The sequence below is a fragment of the Babylonia areolata genome, chromosome 18, assembly GCF_041734735.1.
Source record: "Babylonia areolata isolate BAREFJ2019XMU chromosome 18, ASM4173473v1, whole genome shotgun sequence".
Lineage (NCBI taxonomy): Eukaryota > Metazoa > Mollusca > Gastropoda > Neogastropoda > Buccinidae > Babylonia > Babylonia areolata.
In genome coordinates, this window is record NC_134893.1 from 61,505,819 (window position 1) to 61,525,866 (window position 20,048).

The window sequence follows — 20,048 nt, forward strand, 5'->3', positions numbered from 1 at the left end:
ATATAATGAAAAGCGCTCACTGTCTGAGAGATGCAGAGACCAATGTCCTACGTACTCGTTTACCAGTCTGTTTTTTAATGTGCTAAGAAATTCCTTTTCATTTCCAACCCCCTGATTCTCCCAAACCTCCTGAAAGCCATATTTATATAACATGAAACAAACAGATGTGGCCCATGTATTCAGATTCTGTTGATGGATAAATAACAACATTTTGTACGCTTTCAGCGGTAACCGATGTTCTGGCATTCTGACAATTCTTAACCAGTACTTGATGCATATCAATTATATATTAATATACAAGGGGAATCTGCAAGGATGGAAGCAGCAAAGCAGAAATAAGAATTCGTATTGGCACAGCCACCGCAGCCATGACCAAACTGAACAGAGTGTGGAAAAGTAACATCCAATTCTCCACAAAATTCAAACTCTACAAAGCCCTGGTGGTCTCCATTGTACTGTATGATTGCGAGGCATGGACACTGATGGCTGAAACTGAAAGGAAGATCCAGGCCTTCGAGAACAAATGCCTGAGGAAGCTCCTTCAAATTTCCTGGATCGAGCACAGGACCAATGAATATGTACGGAGCAGAATTAAGAACCTTGCTGGACCTCAGAAACCTCTCCTTTCAACTGTGAAGAGACGCAAGCCGATATGGTTTGGGCACAACACTCGACACACCAGTCTGTCCAAAACAATCATGCAAGGCACCATCGAGGGCGGGAGAAGAAGAGGAAGACAGCGGAAGAACTGGCATGAGAACATCAAAGAATGGACCGGACTCCATACACGTGAGCTGCTGCTGACTGCTGCTGACAGAGACAGATGGAGAAGGGAGGTTGCGTTTGCTGTCCTCAGGTTTCCCCGAATGACTACTCTGTAGTTATGGGCCTGAGGTTAGGTGAGGGCTCAGCATAATGTTTAGGAATAGGGAGGGTTTGCAGACCCACTTTCAATTTTCATGGAGATTCCCTTGTTATTTTTAGCGAGAAACACGTGCCTATGGGCGTCTCCATTTCCTGTTTTTTCGAGATCACCAAATGCTTAAATATCATCGTGGAAATTGCTGTCCTACTGAAAAGATTTTAACTATTTCATTTTTGCAAGTTATAAGATATATTTGGTTTCATAATTACACCCGTTATTTGCTTGTCTTAGTGCAGGGTATAGGTGTGTGTGTGTGTGTGTATGTCTGTGTTCTGGAAGCTGCGATACGTAGGAATGTGTGTGCGGAGTGGGTGGTGGAGGAGTGGGGTGGGTGGGTGGTGGGGGGCGTAGGGGTAGGACAAAGTGGGAGATGGGGATTGGGTTGGGGGTGTTTATGTGTCAGGCTTGTGTGCTTTTATATGTAGTGTTGGGCCTGTGTACATTTGTTTGTGCTTTCATATCTGTGAAACTGTACATTTGTTGCATATCTGTACGTGTGTATGCGTGTGTATACTATATGAAAATCTGGCTAAGGTTGGAATACATCATTTTTTACATTTATGTACTTTCAGAAAGTTAAAAAAAACAAACAAACAAACCCAAAAAACAAAACAACACAGACTAAAATACAAAAAACATAATTGATCTGTCATAATTTTTTTCCTATAAATTTTTCAGTTAATGTGCTCGAAAAGAACAAATGGAGCTCTTGAAAAAAACCCATAAATTTGCCTGCTTTGAACAAGAATTATCTTGAACACGTATGTGGTGTCAAAAGATTTAGAATTAAGTAAACTGTAAATTTTTATATGAAAAAAGCATGGGGAAATTCTTATTTTCTTTTTGTTCTCAAACAGTCAAAAATGGCAAATGGAGGAGTGACTTAGCCACTAGAGAGCAGTCAACGATGACAGTAAATGTTTAAATGAGAGACAAAAGCCTCATTTGTGTTTGAACAAGAAATGTTTCCCGTAATGCTGATGAATGTTTTTAACTTTGGCTTTAGATCCCAGATAAAAGTAACGTGTACTAATTGCAATTATTAAGTGCATTGTCGCATCATTGGCTGATGTAATTTCAGAAAAGGCTGGAGTCAAATGCACTGAACATTGCAACTTTAGTGATGAATCATTGAATGTGTGCAGCAATACCAACAGCGCATGCACCTGAAAACATTAAAACCACTATATCTATTTATTTATGTATATTTCATCAAGGTCTGACTAAGCGCGTTGGGTTACACTACTTAGCAAATGTTGTGTAGTGTATATCACTATATGGAATCGTCTGAACATTGTAACGCCTCCTTGAGTAACTTAACTCTTTGTTTGTTTGAAATATTTTGAATCAAACTTTATTTTCAGTAACTTGTTTACTGTCAGGGAAATATAACTCCTGCTGCAAGGCCTCTGCCAGGGAATACATAGTGAAAATGGGGTATGAATTAAAATAAATTTGACAGGCAACATTATTTGTAAAAATACATAAACCTTATGTGTTTTCTAAAAGGAAAGTGAGTGAGCTTTCTATTGACAGCACTTCTGAAAAGATATGGTATGTTTAGAGTATGATTTTGAAATTTTCAGCAAAGTAAATTTTGGCTGTGTAATTTTACATTAAAACAACAACAAAAAACACTAAGCATGAAAACAAAGAAAACCCATCAAATGAAGTACTAGTATCCAAGATGCTGTAACTGATATAAGATAGCAAAAAATCTGTCAAGATTGCACACATTTTGAAAAATTCCAAACTGTGTGCTATCACTGAAGTCCCTGATCCTTCCTCTCTTTGGCATTCCTTTCAGCTTTGATATTATCATGGCTCTCGCATTTTACCTTTCCTATGCCCCCTTGACTACTCCCACAATGTTGCATACAAACTGTTTCAACATTATCAGGCTCATGATATTTGCATCTGTAATTAGTGTAAACATGCGTCAAACTCTGACCAAGCAGTGTCAACACTTTGTTTGCCTGGAGTTGAACAATGAGGCTGGTGTTATCAGCCATGGTATATGCTGAATGGGGTGGCAGTTTGTCAACGTTATAAACCACACATTACGCCATATACCATATAAGGACTGTGTTCATATTTATTCATGACTGCAATAGTTTTCTTCTAGGCTGGACAGCAGTTAAAATGCAATTTCTCTTGCTGGTTGAAGGAAAATTCAGGAAAGTCTGATGATAGGCTAACTCATCATGCAGTTAACTCACTCGGGACGACAAGTTTTCTCCCTTGCTTTTCCCCACAGACGGCCCATTTGTAAAGGTTTGGAAAAAAATTACAAAAAATACAGAGTAAGAAAATGAAACTTTCAGAACTGGTTTATTACGTGTTGAGCTATTACATAAAAAAAAAAAAAAAAAAAAATCTCATCTTATTTTTACAATTTTGCCATATGTAGAAAATACTGCCAATTTTTCACCCCGAATCACCATACCCATGCTCGCTTTCTGCATTAAATTCACTTTCTTCTTCGTCATCATCCACCTCTTGAATGTCCGACTCTTCAGTTTGTAGCATTTCAAGTACTTCGGCAACCCTAAAACGTTGCTGTTGCTGCCTTGTTCGCTCCACAACATTTTGAGAAGAGCCCGCTTCGCTAACAGGCTGGCACATGAGCAGACGACCGGTCAGTGACTTTGTCAGCGTGTGTGTGATACGGGCCACACATGGCAGGCTGGCCAATCATACCATTCGATTGTGGAGTGACCCAGAATAGCGCACTCTGCTTGGCTAATCACAAAATCATGTGTACAGTGTGTGATGGATTTTTATTTCTTGAAAATGCTATTCCATTCCGTTGTCTGAAACTGAATACATTTTATGTTTTTCGTTCGGAGAGAGTTAACAGGTTAAGGATCAATTTTATGCAGGACAAGTTGAAGATCCATTCTGTATACAGCAAGTCATCCAGTGTCCACATGGCTGAAGTCAATCTGCAAAAAGTTGGTTAAGTCAAGCTGATGGAGTCTCCCGTTAATGATAGACGCAGACTAGATATTTTCTCTGTGTGTGTATGTGTGCGCACAAATGAATGTGTGAGTATGTCTGTGTGTACAAATATGTGAGATGGGGGAGGGGCAGCGCAGAGTGTAATCAGCCTATAGCATGTAATGACATCTTTACTCACACACACTTCTTACTATCACCACCAGGAGGATATTTGTGAACAAGGCAGCACACACTTCCAGTCCTCTGACACTTGTATTTTCACCAAATCAATGTTATCCACTTTGCTTTCATAACGTTTTTTTTTTTTACCAAACAAACTCTGAAAACAATAAACATGCACCCCCTGGTCAAACTCTAACATTGTATCTTTCATTCATAGAAAGTAAAGTGCAGTCTAAAGAACACATAAAATGTAGACTTCCACAGGGCACAGAAATGGGACTGGGAACTTTCAGAAAAGTGAACACTCACTGTTGTCAAGGTTAATTTTCATTATAACAATACACACAACTAAGGTATATACAATTCTTACTACAACTTAAGCTGAAACTTGTATTCTTCATGGATAATAAACAAGACACAGTTATCTTCCCCTTATCCATGACACAGTTACAGAATTATAAAGCATATGTTCAAAAATACAAATCCAGTCCCAGAGTCTAATCCGTCTCAGTGTCTACAGGTAAAACCAGTCATAATAACAACAACAGCAAAAACATACCATAATATCCTTATTTTTATTGCAGATACCGTGAATCAGTAAACATATACCAATCAATCTGAGGATTTTGATTTAATCTGTTTTCTTAATGTGGCAATTCATAATAAAATGAACTCTGAATATAGACAGAGTTTAACCCACAATTCTATATTATCATTACAACCCCCAAATTTATTGTATATAAGTTATGGGAAAAAAAGGAAAACATGTTCATTCTCATTAAATAATGGTGTAACAATTAGGACAGAAAAAGTGTTCACAGACTTAATATATCACATATCTAGTTTCAGACTGGCTCTGTACCTAAACCTAAATAATCTCAAAGATACTATTACGTGTCAATCACAGGAGTAACATTCCATCTTAAGCATGTGACAATACACAGTTTTAGAAAAGCATATATGCATCATTCACCAACAGTGCTACCAGATTAGGAAGGTAAAAGAAACAAAAGTGGAATTAAAAACAAAAATGGCTCAAACAGTTTCTAACACCCTTGTTTGCATCACTGTCATAACTGACCTGCTGCCACATACCTTATGCACTGATCACAAACTGGATACACCTTGGTGTCCAAAGAGGAAATTTTCAAAAGACACCACTTATATCTACACAGAGAACAACAGCTTGAGCATTAAGTCATCTTCCATAAAAATTCAAACCAAATCCCAATCTTCACAAATGCTGGCTAATAATGTCTGAAAAATAAAGACAATTTTATCACATACCACAGAAGTCTTCTTCACAATCACCAGTTGAAACAATCCACAGGTGTCAACCAGACCAAGAAACGCTATCGTGGAACATCCATGTTTTGTGCCTCTGGCATTTCCACTGTGTTCTGAATGAATGAACAAACCATACTGAGTTAAGTTCTGTCATCCTAAAATGTATACAGTCTGCTAAATCAATGTTCATTCTCACATTCACAACTCCTCTCTCTTGATCACATACAGAGTGAATGATTCAAGGAGAATCTGACAGAGACAGATAGGGGATAGGTCAAGAGAGAAAGAGAAAAAAAAACATAGGAGAAGAACAAAACAACCAAAGAATGTCTATTTACAGACTGTTCTGTAATCTCTTTCATCCCATCTGAGGGTGTGGGTTTTTTTGTTTTTGTTTTTTGGGTGTGTTTTTTTACCATTTGCCCTCTAATACATGTTTTCATACAGACTAAAATAGGTACTGATTCCCATGGAGTCTGGCTGCTTGCTGTGAGCCTGCACATACTATACATGTATACACACACTACATATATATATATATATATACACACAGACATACATACACAGTGTTAACGTTTACCAGGGAGACACAGACACACACACAGACAACCAAACACCGGGTTAAAACATAGACTCACTTTGTTTACACAAGTGAGTCAGAAACAGAATGGATCTACCTGTCTAAGTTTAAAAAAAAAAAATTTTTTTTTGACTCACTTGTGTGAGTCTATGTTTTAACCCGGTGTTCGGTTGTCTGTGTGTGTGTGTCCGTGGTAAACTTTAACGTTGCCATTTTCTCTGCAAATACTTTGTCAGTTGACACCAAATTTGGCATAAAAATAGGAAAAATTCAGTTCTTTCCAGTCATCTTGTTTAAAACAATAAATATTACACCTCTGGGATGGGTACAAAATAAAAATAAAAATAAAATAAAAAAGAAGCCAAATTATATGCAAACTTAATTTACTGTTATATTTATATTTTTTGTATTATCTAAACTTGGCACTTTGATCTGATATTCTGACACAACAACATGAGCAGTCATTTTTATCATTTTTTGTTCAAACAGAACTTTTTTTGCTAAGCATGGAAGTTATATTTATTTTGCATGTCTTTGGTGCCGATAGTAAAAAAGGGAAATTACTCTGTAATTAATGCTGTGGGGCTTAATTTGCTTTAAACTGATCTTTCTCATCTTAAACATTACATTTTGAAATTATACTCAATACATAAAATGCTTGTGTGTTTTACTCTCGGTGTACAGGGCTTTCACTATGTTCATTCGCCCAAGTGGTCTTTTTCGGAAAATACTAAAATCGATATGATGAGTGGACTTTATAGATCTATTGGCTGAGCCCTGAAGGTCATGGGCAAAAATCAATTCACAGCGCGTGCTCATATTCTTCGTGAATGCGAACAACGCCATTTTGTTTCAAGTTGTTGACCTGCCCGTTCAATCCTATATTCAATCGACAATACACGATAACATGTAATGGAAAGTTGGAGAAGGAGACCATTCAATATTTATTCAGAGAAAGATTTGTGAACGCTTCATCACTTACTGGATTATGCCCCAAACTGCCATAAAAATATCCACAGAATCAGTCGGAATTCACAGTTAAAAATAATAAACCATGAGAGTTAATACCCTTGAACTGATGAAACGTAAAAATTTCATCTTGACTTTTCTCAAAATGAAGTCCCTTTCACTTCATACGACGTTTAGAAGTACTTGTACTTGGCTGTACATGTTATTAGTTTAACAAAATACTCAATTTTCATATCAACTTTAAAACTATAAAACTAGAATGAACATAAAAGAGAAATTGAATCGACCGTGTCAACCAGGTGTAACTTAACTTGTATATCTATCTAGATCCAGAGAAAACGGCTAAATGTTGCAGTGTGACTGCTGGGATAGCCACGTCTCCTTTATCGCGGACTTAAAAAGAATTTTTAATTGCCCTTAAAGATTTTTTGAATGCCCAAGACACACCAGAATAATATGATTTAAACAGCATTCTCACTGCGAATACCGCAATCGATTTATCGCCCTTTGAAAATGTATGTTTAAATGTTATATTTTTGAATGTCAGTTCAGGAGCCACAACAGTGTAATGGGTAAGACAGTTTCTTCTCACCCAAACACGCGGGGTTCGAATCTGCCATTAGGACTTTTTTTCTTTTTCTTTTTCTTTTGACCCAAAGCTTTATAATAACAAATACAGAACACATTTCAACCATTAGAATTTTTTTTTTTAAAGTGTATCACAAGTGAGTCTTGAAGGCCTTGCTTCTCTTGTTTTCTAAGTTCCTGTGCCTGAGGAGTAGAAATGGAGAAATCGGCTCATGAACCCCCCCCCCCCCATATTTGTGTGCCTGTAACTTAAAAAACAAGAATTATCCTGAATACATATGTTGTGTCAAAAGAATCAGAACTGAACAATCTTTAAATTTGCATATGAAAGAGGCACAGGAAAATTCTTATTTTCTCTCTGCACTACTCAAACGAAAGCAAGTATGACAAGTGGAGGAGTGATGTCATGCAATACAGATTATTCAGCCACATGGAAAAACCCACATATTTGTCTGCTTGTAACTTTAAAACAAAAATTTTCCTGAACATATATGTGGTGTCAGAAGAATCAGAATTGAGTAAATTTTAGATTTCGATATGTCAAGGGCAAAGGAAAATTCTTATTTTCTCTCTGTACTCAAAGACCAGAATGGCAAGTGAAGGACATCATGCAGCCACAAGAGAACCCAAGGTGACAGTGATTGTTCAAATATTTCATGCCCATAACCTGATGCATGAATCTTTGGAACTTCGGCTTAGATCCAGATCAAACTAACATTCACTGACTGCAGTCATGTTGTGTATTGCCACATAATCAGCTGACATGAAATCAGCCTGGAACATAGACTCAATTAATAGTCTCTATGGCCTGGAATCAAATCCACTGAATGTTTCAACTGAAGTGATGATCATGTGTTTGTATGAAGCCCTACCAACAGTTCCAGGGTCTTGACAGGATGGAGATAGTGTGTGAAAGTGGTTGAGGGAGTGAGAGTGCGTGTGTGTGTATGTCCGTGTGTGCGTGCATGTACATACATGTGCGCGTTTGTGTGTTTTGTGCATGCTCACGTGTACGTGTGTGTGCGCGTGTGTGCCTGTGTGCATGCCCACGTGTACGTGTGCGGTTTATGAACGTTCATGTGTATATGTTTGTGTATATGAATGATGGTAAAGAATCAGAATCAGAATCAATTTTAATGTCAATTAAACCTGAGCAAGGTTTCTAAGACACATGCAAAGTAACATGAAACCACGCACAAAAAAAGCAAAACAAAATAGATAAATATTGAACAAAAGATTGAATCACTCCTGCACACTATGGCAGTTTTGGCAGCAGTTACTGACAAATTTCCCAAACAGTCCCACAAGTTTGTCTTCCAGTATTAGCTGACTGGGTTTAATAATATTTGGAAAGTATTTTTTGGATTTTTTGAATGAATTCTATTCTAAATTATTTGTATAATTCGCAGTCATCTAAGAAATGATATTCATCCTCTATTGTTTGACATTGTACACACACTGTCTCCTTTCTTTCGGGATGTTAAATTATCTACCTTTTTCTATTGCTAAATCATGACAGGATATTCTTAATTTGCACAATGATTGTTTTTGATTATAATTAAGATATCCTTCAAGCAAATAAGGTTCGGTTCTGTATTTACGAGTAAATTTATTATAAAATAGTAGTGAAGATTTATTTTCAGATTTGTTTCTCTTCCAGTATAAAACATATCCATATTCTAGTTTATTCATTATAACGTGGCTAAGTCTATGAATATTGAATGTTGACTGATTATTCCAAATGTGTCTTAACTCTCTCCACATGAACGGCGAAAGGGACGACGTTAACAGCGTTTCACCCCAGTTTCCATCATCAAAATATTGCAAGCGGAAGGCTCTTATACTGAAGAGGTGAATGTTGACAAAGAATACCATTTCTGACGACGGAAGCTAAAGGTTGGGTCATTCAGACACCCACTGGACATCCGAGGGGTCTGTGTAGAGGAGAAGAGAGGACTGGCCGTACTGAGTGAGTTAAACCAAGATTCTGTAATATAATTTCAACAAAATTAATCCATGTTTGCTGTTTTGTTTCCTCTGTATGCATGTCGTCATACACAATTTTGATATACAAATTTTCTCATGCTTGTGTTATGTGAAAACAAAATTTTATTATTTGACAAATCACTTTTAAACTCAAGGGGTATTTACCTATTTCACCGAGTATTGCTAAATTTGTGGCTTTTTTGTGGACTCCCAATATTTGTCTAAAAAAGTTTAAATGAACATGCTCATGAGGAAATTTGTTCATGAACAATGGTTATATAGTTTGTCGAAGGTAAAAGTATCATCTGCTTTTTCATAAGTGGGGAACCATATTTCTGCTCCATACATCTGTATTGGTGAAACGAGACTATCAAATAATTTTGATATCATATGTATGCTTATGTTTTCATTCTTGAAATATCTTTTAAGAATATGAGAAACTTTATTACCTTGTTTTGCTAGATGTTCCGTAGCCTTTTCAAAACTGCCTGATTTATGGAATATTATTCCCAGGTATTTATATTGTTCAGTTGTTTCTATAACTTCTGTTCCACATTAAAAAAAACCAAAAAAACCCAACAAAATCATAAGAGCTCGTGGTTCTGATCTAAAAAATATGACAACTTTTGTTTTGCCTCTATTGATTTCAATACCCCATTGTTTACAATATAAATGTAACTGGTTTAGTTTCAGCTGAAGGCCATGTTTAGATTTTAAAAGTAATACTAAGCCATCAGCATATAAAAGACAAGAGATACTTTTGTTTTGAGAATGACTAACTGTTGGCGAACTGGTATCTGGGAACCAATCAACAGTATCATTTATAAATATATTAAATACTGTGGGGGCTCAGTGTAGTACTCCTCTTCAAACATGGACTGAAGGGGAGAATCCATTTTATTATGGGTGCAGACTTGTGTCTGTATACATACTTTTTATCAAATTGAAGCACCTACCTCGTATACCTATTTCTTTTAGTTTTGTGAACATGTGAAATGCTATCAAAAGCTTTTTTGAAGTCTACAAAACATGCGTATAATTTGTTCTTTTGATTTTTTTATGGTGTAATCAACTATTTTTTTCAACACAAAAATATGGTCCGTTGTTCTAAAACCTTTTTTTTCTAAATCCAGCTTGTTCTTTTACAAGTAAATTGTTTGATTCTAAATAATCATTTAATCTGCTGTTGAGGAGAAGTAGAATGTTTAAAGAACAATTGATAGTTATTCCTCTGTAGTTATTTGGGTTTGATTTATTGCCCTCTTTATGAATTGGAACAGATATCCCATGTTTCCACAAATCTGGATAACATCCAGTATTTAGAACATAATTAAGTACTGTTTTGATTGTGGGAAGTAAGTCTGGTAAGACAGCTTTAATTATCTCATTTCTGATGCCATCTATGCCCAGTGATTTGTTGTTCTTCAATTTTTGGCACACTTTTATTACTTCTATGTCAGATATATCATTATCTAAACTAGAGTTATTACAATCCACGTTGTTAAAACCGTTTTTCATCCCATTATCAATGGTATGTTGGTTTTCCTCATCCATACCAACTTTGTTTCCAACAAGTTCATAGAAGTGGGTAATCCATCTTTTAACTGACAGGGATTGTGTGTTTTGATGCGTTTCCACTGATTTTAACCATTTCGGTTTTTTTTTTCCACAATGTATTTGGATCTTTGTTTAGCTAGATCTTTGTTTAACGAGTCGACTAGTTTTGATTTATACATTCTCCTTTTTTTCTTAATCATTTTATTATAAAGTTTTCTCTTATAAAAGTATTTCTGATGTAGATTTTTGTTAAATGGGTATCTGTTTAAAGCATTAGAATTGATTTCAATTCCTTGTGTTGTACAACACATTCTTTGTCAAACCATTTTTTATTATGTCGCCTTATCTTCCTAAACTTTTTAATTGTGCATGTAAGACATTTTTTGCTGCGTCTTGCAATATTTGTGTGAATTCATCTATGACTGTATTTATCATAGAATCTGTACTGGTACTGTTAGAAAGTGGAGTCTTCAAAATATCATTAATATAGTTTAATTGTTTTTTCATTTTTGGTGATGCTAGTATTATCCAAAGTTTCTTTTTTGGAATTTTCATCTCAAGAAAAAGCAATATCCTTAAAGTCTTAACTCCCGAGAGCAAGGTTTCGGTTGCGCCCCTTTTCTCTGCATTCAAATTTTGTATTACGTGTAGCTGACACATTTTGTACTTTCCAAAGTCAATTCAGGTCTAGATTGGAAGCTGCTAGGCAAATCTCACTCTCTGCCATAAATGAAGCCAAACCGTAGCTTTATTAGGCTTTTATTTTGAATAAACCTTCACCGACGTCACAGTGTCAGACTCTGGTGAGAAACTGGCTTGATTCAAATCGCCCGCCATTTATAGTCCGGTTCAGGCTTTAAAGGGGTTGTTAACATGACTATCACCTTCTTCCATAGAAACATGTAATTTATTTTGTAACCTATGGCCAATTTCTTTGTGGATAGGATGATTGATCTTCAATGACAAGGGGCAGTGATCTGAATAGGGAGTAAGATCACAAAGTGTGTGTGTGTGTGTTCGTGTGCGCATGTATTTTCCCTGTAAGTGTGAAAAACATGGTGAGTGTGCACATGAATGCATGCGCACGTTCGCGCACATACACATACATATAAACACACACATAGGGCTGTGGGCAAATCTGCATGCTCCTGAACACAAGAAAATCTTGTATTGTTCAGAGCGGAAATGCGTATTTGATCCGCCCATTACAAATTGTCGAAAGAAATGGACTTGTCCAGAGTGATTGCCGAAAATATTTCACCAGAATTTGCTTTTAGCATTTTTGTTACAAGCCTGAAAGTCACGACAAACATAGAGGAAGTCTGAAACTTTGACAGATCTAAATAATGATTTTAAAATAAGGAAATAAAGATGGATGTGGGGTGTTGAAGATAGGATCGTTTCGTTTGCAGCACACAACATGGCTTCGAAAAACGCTAGTATCACAATGGCGATAAAAAATATATCATATCAGTACTATTAACTCCCCCTCTCCCTTCCCCTTGTCACTTTTGATTTTGTTGTTGTTCAGCAGGAATCACGCAAAAACCATGGCTTTGCTTGTTGGCAGAAGCTAAAGAAAAGCATGGAAAACAGGAACTGTGTAAGCAAACTACTAATGCTTTCCTGATGATGATGGATAACCAGTCCAAGTCTCTGAGTACATCATTGAGCAGTTTGTTACCCTGTTGTTTGATTGTCTGAGCAATCTGCGTGTCGTCAGCATAGTCAGACAGCCTCTCCTCGCTAAAGAAAAGAAAAAACTTAGGAAAATACTCCACCCACATCAGCAGCTCTTGAACAGCTCACAAAGAGAGCGGTTTATCTGAGAGAGTGCTTTCATCTGGAGGTGGTGGTGTGTCCATCGAGATCGATGATGACCATCGTTGTCATCCAGCTGGGGGATGGGGGGAGGGTGGTGGTGGGGTGGGGGGGAGGATGCTCATGAATCTATCTGTGAATGCGCAGATGACTGAATAGTCCAATCTGCGCACGAAATGTTCACTGACAGTTGGGGCAGACAAAGACAGGCATATCATTGTCAGGGAGCTTGTTTGCCGTGACTTTCTGGCCTGCCTCTTCTGAACAGCTGCTGCAGTCCTGTTGGCCTCGCACAATCTGGAGGTAGAATGGCAGGGTTTGCAAAAAGAAGAGGGAAAAACCTTTGTGGACATTTCTACAAAAGCTGAAGAAACTTGATGTGAACCGATACATTGGTCCTGCACAGTGGTGTGCAGAGAAAGGCGCAAATGCTGCTAGACCAACTTAAGTGCACATCCTTGTGTATATATGGCAGGGATTGTCACAAAGACTAAACATTGCCCAGTTGGAATGAGACAACCCAACCAGTCGAGAAGGGTTTTTCATTAACATTGTGATACCAGCTTGATGTTTTAGTTTTTCAGTCAAGCTGAAACTATCAAAATTGTTTGTTTGGCTTTATAGAGTGCACATTATGTACTTTGTGACTATTGTAACCACACATCCGATGACATGCATGTGGGATTTTCATCTCAAGAAAACGTCCCCCAACCCTACCCCCAAACTCTCATCATCCCTCCTTTTTCATTGTCCTTTGATGTCTCATGAGAGTGATGACTGAATCAATGCCCAACAACCCCACCTTAACACTTGTTCAGAGCCACAGGTCTCTGCTTCAGATCTCCTTTACAATTTTTGTGATATGGCCTGGTGTCCTGAAGGTAGATGCAAGCAGGCAGCAACCGATCTGGTGCTGTGATTGGAATGGACTGGTCACTTTTGTAACTTTGTTATAAGATTGTGCCAGCCAGTCATATATCTGATCATGTAAGTGTGTTATTGGATCAGTCGTTTACAGTCAAAATCAATTACTAGATAACAATCTGGAAGAACAGGACCTTGGCTGATGGGTTAAAGCAGATTTACAAGTTTTTGAACTTCTGAGGACAGTGTAAAACATTCATTTTTTGTGCTTTTTAGTACAACAGCAAATATGATTTGAAACGAAACAGTCCCACATTAAAAAATATCTGTTTCGGTAGTTACAATAGTATGACCATACCCAGTTACCATGACCAAATGAAACATATGTTGTTGTTCAGGCATTAGAGATATCTTCCAAGTCTAATCATGGATTTGCTGGTCAATGCCATATCACATCTTGCTGTGACCTTATTACAGATTTGATTAATCTGATGTTCGGCTGATATACTTTAAACACCACAAATTCAATTAGATTCCAGGTAATCAGAGTGTTTATGAATACTGCTCATGCAGATCAAGCGCAGCACAGTATTTGTGTAAATGGTCACAAGTAGTGTGATAAACAAACACACTGTGTAGAACAGTAGTCACCGTAATGTAGTCAGTAATCAGTAGTCAGTGTGTGTGGTGACCTAATTTCAAGACTAAATTTAGCCATTTGAAGAAAGTGCTGGTAGGTCTATATGCCTCAAAATGTTCAGATTGCATCACAGTACATGCGTGCAACACATATTTTCATTCAGTTGCCTCTGGGTACAAATTTTATATTTGTTTTCAAAACATTTTAAGTTAAAGGGTTTGCTGGTCAAGGTCATGTGGTTTTAAGCAATTATTAAGCAAAGTGTCTGAAATGAATAATAAACATAACACAACAACACACTGACTGTTTGAAAATCAAAAGTGATGCTGAAAGGGAAGACAATATTTAAATCTGTAGTTATAGTGGCGTGGCTGGTGCATAAAGGGTAACCTACTTTCATTGTTATTTGTAGCTAAAGGAGGAAAGTGTGAAGATGCCGGTTGCCTAAATATGTTCAGGTAGAGTCACAGTTCATGTGTGCAACAGGTCATGCTTTCACTTCACAACCTAACTATTGGGATTTGTTGAGAATTGCTACGAGCTACTTTGCAGATGTTTTCGAAGACGCCATATTTGTTGACTTCACGTTGTGTCGATTATGAACACATAGGTCCTTCGATGAATTTTTTTGAGTCACACACACCGCAGAATGAAATACAATCAATAAAGAATGAAACACAACCAATAATAAACACAATCAATAAAATATTCCACAGAAAGCCTGAACTTTCAATAAAAATATAAACTTTTCTAACTTTGAGTCGGAAACTTGGCTGAATTTGAAGAATCGATGGGACCTGGCTAAGGTCGCAACTCACATGGAGTGGCCAGTAAAACCGTTGGAAACCGACTACATTCATACGCTGTCTTGATTCAGAAGGTTTAGGGGAGACGGTCAATGCCTGTTCATTGCTCATTTCCATATATTACTTCGCAGATCTGAATTTCCCTGTCTTTGTTGCTTTCAGCATGCAACTGAACTATGGCAAAAGAGTGCAGTGTTTTTCTACATCGTTTTGACAGGCATGCACCTCAAAACATTGAAAATACTACAGTCCCAGGGTGTTTTGTGCAAAGATATTTACCGACAGCATAAGACTTTGAAGATGTGATATTTATCAAAATCCCAATCTTGATGGTTCTGACCCTGACTACTTGTTTTTATATAAAACAAGAGGCAAAGCCTTTATGGCTCAAGCATGGTTTTCTACTGATCACATTTCCCCCTACCTCTGTACTCTACATTGGCTCCCTATTGAAGTGAGAATTAAATACAAAGTTGTTTGTCTCTGCTATTCTGCTTTCCACTCCACTGGACCTACCTATCTTTCTGACCTCATCAGTGCTTACATTTCCTCAAGAACTCTCTGCTGTTCTTCTGACTATTACCTTCTGAAACTTCCTTGTGTCAATACAGGAACCTATTGTGAACATAGGTGAGAGGGGTTTTGAAAAAGAGTGGTCATGAATGATTCATGTAATCTCTAACTTTTTCTTTCATGTAAAGCGCCCTGAGCTTTGAGAGAAAAGGGTGCTATATAAATGTACATTATCATCGTTATTATATTATGTCTCAAACATGATTCCTACTGTATATAACAAGAAAACTAAAAATGCCAGGGGTGGAGGGGAATGGGAGATGGGGAGGGGAGGGGGTTACCAGTACGTACATATTACCCTGCAAATAAAATTTTTGCTCACCATCAGAAACAAGTGTTTGTCAAACTGAAAGTTGTGAGCTAGAAATGGAGCAATGCTATCTTAAGCAGCCAACATCGACTGGTATTTCATTGTTTTACAATTATATAGATCTATCAATCAAAGTTTCAAACTTTCCCTGTCTTCATCAAGACTTTACTGCTTTGATAAACTGTAAAAATGCAGAATGAATTTTCGCAGCTAATAATAGTAATAAACATCATAATCACTCCAGTTCTTTTGACAAAAACATGATTGGCTGATTGGACTTTTTCTCCCACTCTGAACAGAGTTTCCAAAGGTCCATGACCATCTTCCTTTCTGATCAAAAACGACATTAAAAAAGAAAAAAGGCCAATTGTTGGAACCCATAAAAACCCATGCTCCTCTTCAAAAACTACCAATGTTTCTCTCCACATAATGGCAATGCTGGCCTCAGTTTCAGTAACTCAGGAATGTGTTCAAATACACACATGTAGCCAACTAACAAATTCTGGACCACAAGTGAAGAAGATAGCTGGTTTAGATGTACATTCATTGATGTACATTTTGCAGTAATGATGAGGCCTATGCACAAGTAATTTTCTGAATAAAACTTAGTGGCCCGCTTTCAATAATATATTACCACTAACTTACCCATCGATGTGATATGCACACCGATAATAAATATATATACATAAAAGGGACTATGCTGGAGTACTTTTGGACAACCAACCACATGGGTGAATATAAATAGTTTAAGACAATAACCTTTCTTTGTCTTGAGCAATATCCTAAGATATAATGTTTTAGATGAGTGAGATCCAGTTAAGATAAAAAAAACAAAAAAACACACACAAAAAACCACAGTCTACTGCTCATGGCAGATGCATGCTTTAACCAGCTGAGTGCCTATAAGACATAAGCTTACGTCCTACAAAAAGTGTTGCCATAGTGCTTACAAGATGTCCACTGACGTCCTGCATCTGTTCGGATTTTTCTTTCACTGGAGTTTAGTTAATTCACAGACTCTGAATGGTTAGTTTGATGGGTCTGGATTATAAAAATACTATTTAAATGAACATGTATCTGGTAGAAGACCCCTTTCTACTCAATAATGATTTGCTAACTGGACCACATGGAACGCACATGAAAAGGGGGTTGCATCATATGCAAGAAAACAAAGGTGCTGAAAACTGTGTCCAGTAAAGGAAGTGTTTTAGTCAGCAGATTTACACAATTTTGAAAGCTGTGCTTATGATTATGGACAGCTATAGCTTGCTTGATGATTGGTTTGAACACGAAGCTGAATGACAACGACAGTGATGAAACTGACAGTCCATTTGATGGTGATTGATTCAGTCTGTCTATCCAATCAGACAGCATTTTTGAACAAGTGGATATGACTGGCAGAATACGAGCAGTGAGCATTGGAAGAGTGGGAGGAGAGGAAGAGGAGTGATGTAAGACGATAGGCTGAATGCCAGCCAGGAGGGTGTGAAGTGGGTGTGGCAGCTGGATGCCAGTGAACTCACATTTCAATGCATACCGAAGGAAACAGACAACCACCAATGCTCCACAATTTTCAAGAAATGCAGGGTTGAATGTGTTAACTGGACATGAAACACGTGCTTTTATTTTAAACACTTTTTGTCACTGAATCAGATGGTTGACTTGTTTGAAGAGTTGAAGAGGTGGCAAGCAAGATGCACAGCAGACACTTTAATCAGCCCACGTACAACTTGAAGGGAGTGAATATCACCAAGAACTTCGCCCTCTAACCTGCAAAAGCTCTTTGCTGTCAAAAAGCTTACCAGCTCAGTTTCTGAGAACGTGATTGACTTTTTATAGTGACTATACCGACGGGTGCAATAGCCGAATGGTTAAAGCATTAGACCCTCAATCTGAGTGTCCTGGGTTCGAATCACGGTGAGGGCGCCTGGTGGGTAAAGGGTGGAGATTTTTACGATCTCCCAGGTCAAACATATGTGCAGACCTGCCAGTGCCTGAACCCCCTTCGTGTGTATACGCAAGCAGAAGATCAAATACGTACGTTAAAGATCCTGTAATCCATGTCAGCATTCGGTGGGTTATGGAAACAAGAACATACCCAGCATGCACACCCCCCGAAAGCGGAGTATGGCTGCCTACATGTCGGGTTAAAAATGGTCATACACGTAAAAACCCACTCGTGTATATATGAGTGAAGGTGGGAGTTGCAGCCCATCAACGCAGAAGAAGAAGAAAGAAGAAGATAGTGACTATACCCATGTTTGTCACTGTTGGGACAGTGATTCACTTACATGTCTACACGAGTTGTTATTTGTTTTTGTAGACTTATAACCTCTTTAAATTTCTTCTCCAGGTATAATATGACAATAGGCATGCTATTTCTAGCTGTATTTTGTTTTTTTCTTTGTGGATGTCATTATGAGGAGGTGGAAATAGACTTTTTTGTTGCACAAAAAATATTGACTTTAAATGCTTTAACAGTTATCTACAATCAAACTTATTGGGGAAAAAAGCCCAGATGCAGAATCTACATTCATTTTCCTTCATAAAAACGTTTACTTTCTCTCTGTACCTCCCATAAATTTTGTCTATATATATACCCCGATTCATCAAAATTCCCTGGCAAGGGGAGAGCACTTTTGTTTAAAAAACAAAATTATCTGGCACTCAACTGGTTTATGTAACTTCCATAAAAAGGAAAAGTTTCTACTTGAACTAACAATGATAAAATGACTTATTATTCAGTGTGCCAATATGCCAAATAAAAGTGCTACATTCTGTGAATAAAAAATACAAATGTAACAGAAACATGACTGTGGAAGCAAGTTTGGCTTCTTTAAAATGTTTTATACAATTCCCAGTAGTGCACTGTGATTAGACATGTGGAAAGAACTGATTTTTCCTATTTTAAAACCAAAGTTGGTGTTGACGGAAGCATATTTGCCTTTGACAAAGTGCATAAAAGATAACCATGATGTATTCACAAAGAAGTACCACTGATCCACGCCAATAACATAATACGACTGATCATTCTGAATCATAACTGATAACTCTGAATAAAGTATTTGGTTCCAGTTTCACCATAACGTGGGCAAGCATGAAAATTAAGTGCTCATCATCTATCACCTTGCAGGCAGGACATAGGAAACTGGTATTTTCACTGAGTGTTTTTCTATAGCATGAGTTGGTTATCACACAGAGACAAACAAAAAAAGAAACAAATACTCTCATAGTCACAAACACAGGTTACATCCTACCAACCTGAGGTGAGATGTAAGGAATGGCAGTGCCCTGAAACACATCTGGGTTCAGCAACAGGGGAATATGGACACCAGGCAGGGAGCTGGCAGCAGCAGCAGGAGGAGGAGGAGCAGGGGAAGCCAGAGTAGGCAGTGGGGGATGGAGTATGTAGGCAGTGCTGCGGGGGGAATCCTCCTGCTGACTCAGCAGGGGACTTTCTGGGCGCTGACAGCCATCCTGCTGCTGTGTTACCACTGCACAGCAAACACACTAACTTATTCATGCAGGGTGCCTTGTCCACAGACTGCCGACTTTCAGTCTGCATTCTATGAGACAAGAATTCTCTTATCCTAGCTTCAAATTTTGCCTTCATGATAAAGAATTGTAAGATCAGGAGTTGTTGCAATTAAGAGACAAGGGCATGTACAAAAGCATTCAAACATTAAGTAACACAGAATATTATCATATAAGCTGAGCAATAATATCAACGAACAGAAAAGAAGGATGACATCACACCCATTCACAGAAAACATTCTTATGTGACTAACATAACTTGTTGATTCTTGTGAGGGTTGGTGCATTCTTTGTATTTCTGTTTCTTTAACTCTCCAAACTAGCATATAGATTACGGGATATTGAGTGTGCATATTTGATCTTTATTTGCATATTCACACAAAGTAGGTCTGCAATCTATTGACCTGGGAGATCTCCATCCTTTATCCATCACAAGCTGCTGTAACCTAAGATTGAAAAGTCCAAAACCACTCAAATATTGCACT

At 37.6% G+C, this 20,048-nt stretch overlaps 1 protein-coding gene across 6 annotated transcripts in view; it reads right to left on the minus strand.

Moving 5' to 3' along the window:
* Nucleotides 1-4,125: 4,125 nt before the first annotated feature.
* The window catches only part of LOC143292975 (Golgi-specific brefeldin A-resistance guanine nucleotide exchange factor 1-like), a 233,267-nt gene continuing 217,344 nt past the window's right edge, over nucleotides 4,126-20,048 (minus strand). For all 6 annotated transcript variants that reach the window (XM_076603709.1, XM_076603706.1, XM_076603708.1 and 3 more), the window contains exons 38-39: nucleotides 19,291-19,523; nucleotides 4,126-5,448 (exon numbers count right to left, since the gene is read on the minus strand). In XM_076603709.1, the coding sequence (XP_076459824.1) occupies nucleotides 5,401-5,448; nucleotides 19,291-19,523 (281 nt within the window). In that variant the 3' untranslated portion in view covers nucleotides 4,126-5,400. The remainder of the gene's footprint in view (nucleotides 5,449-19,290; nucleotides 19,524-20,048) is intronic.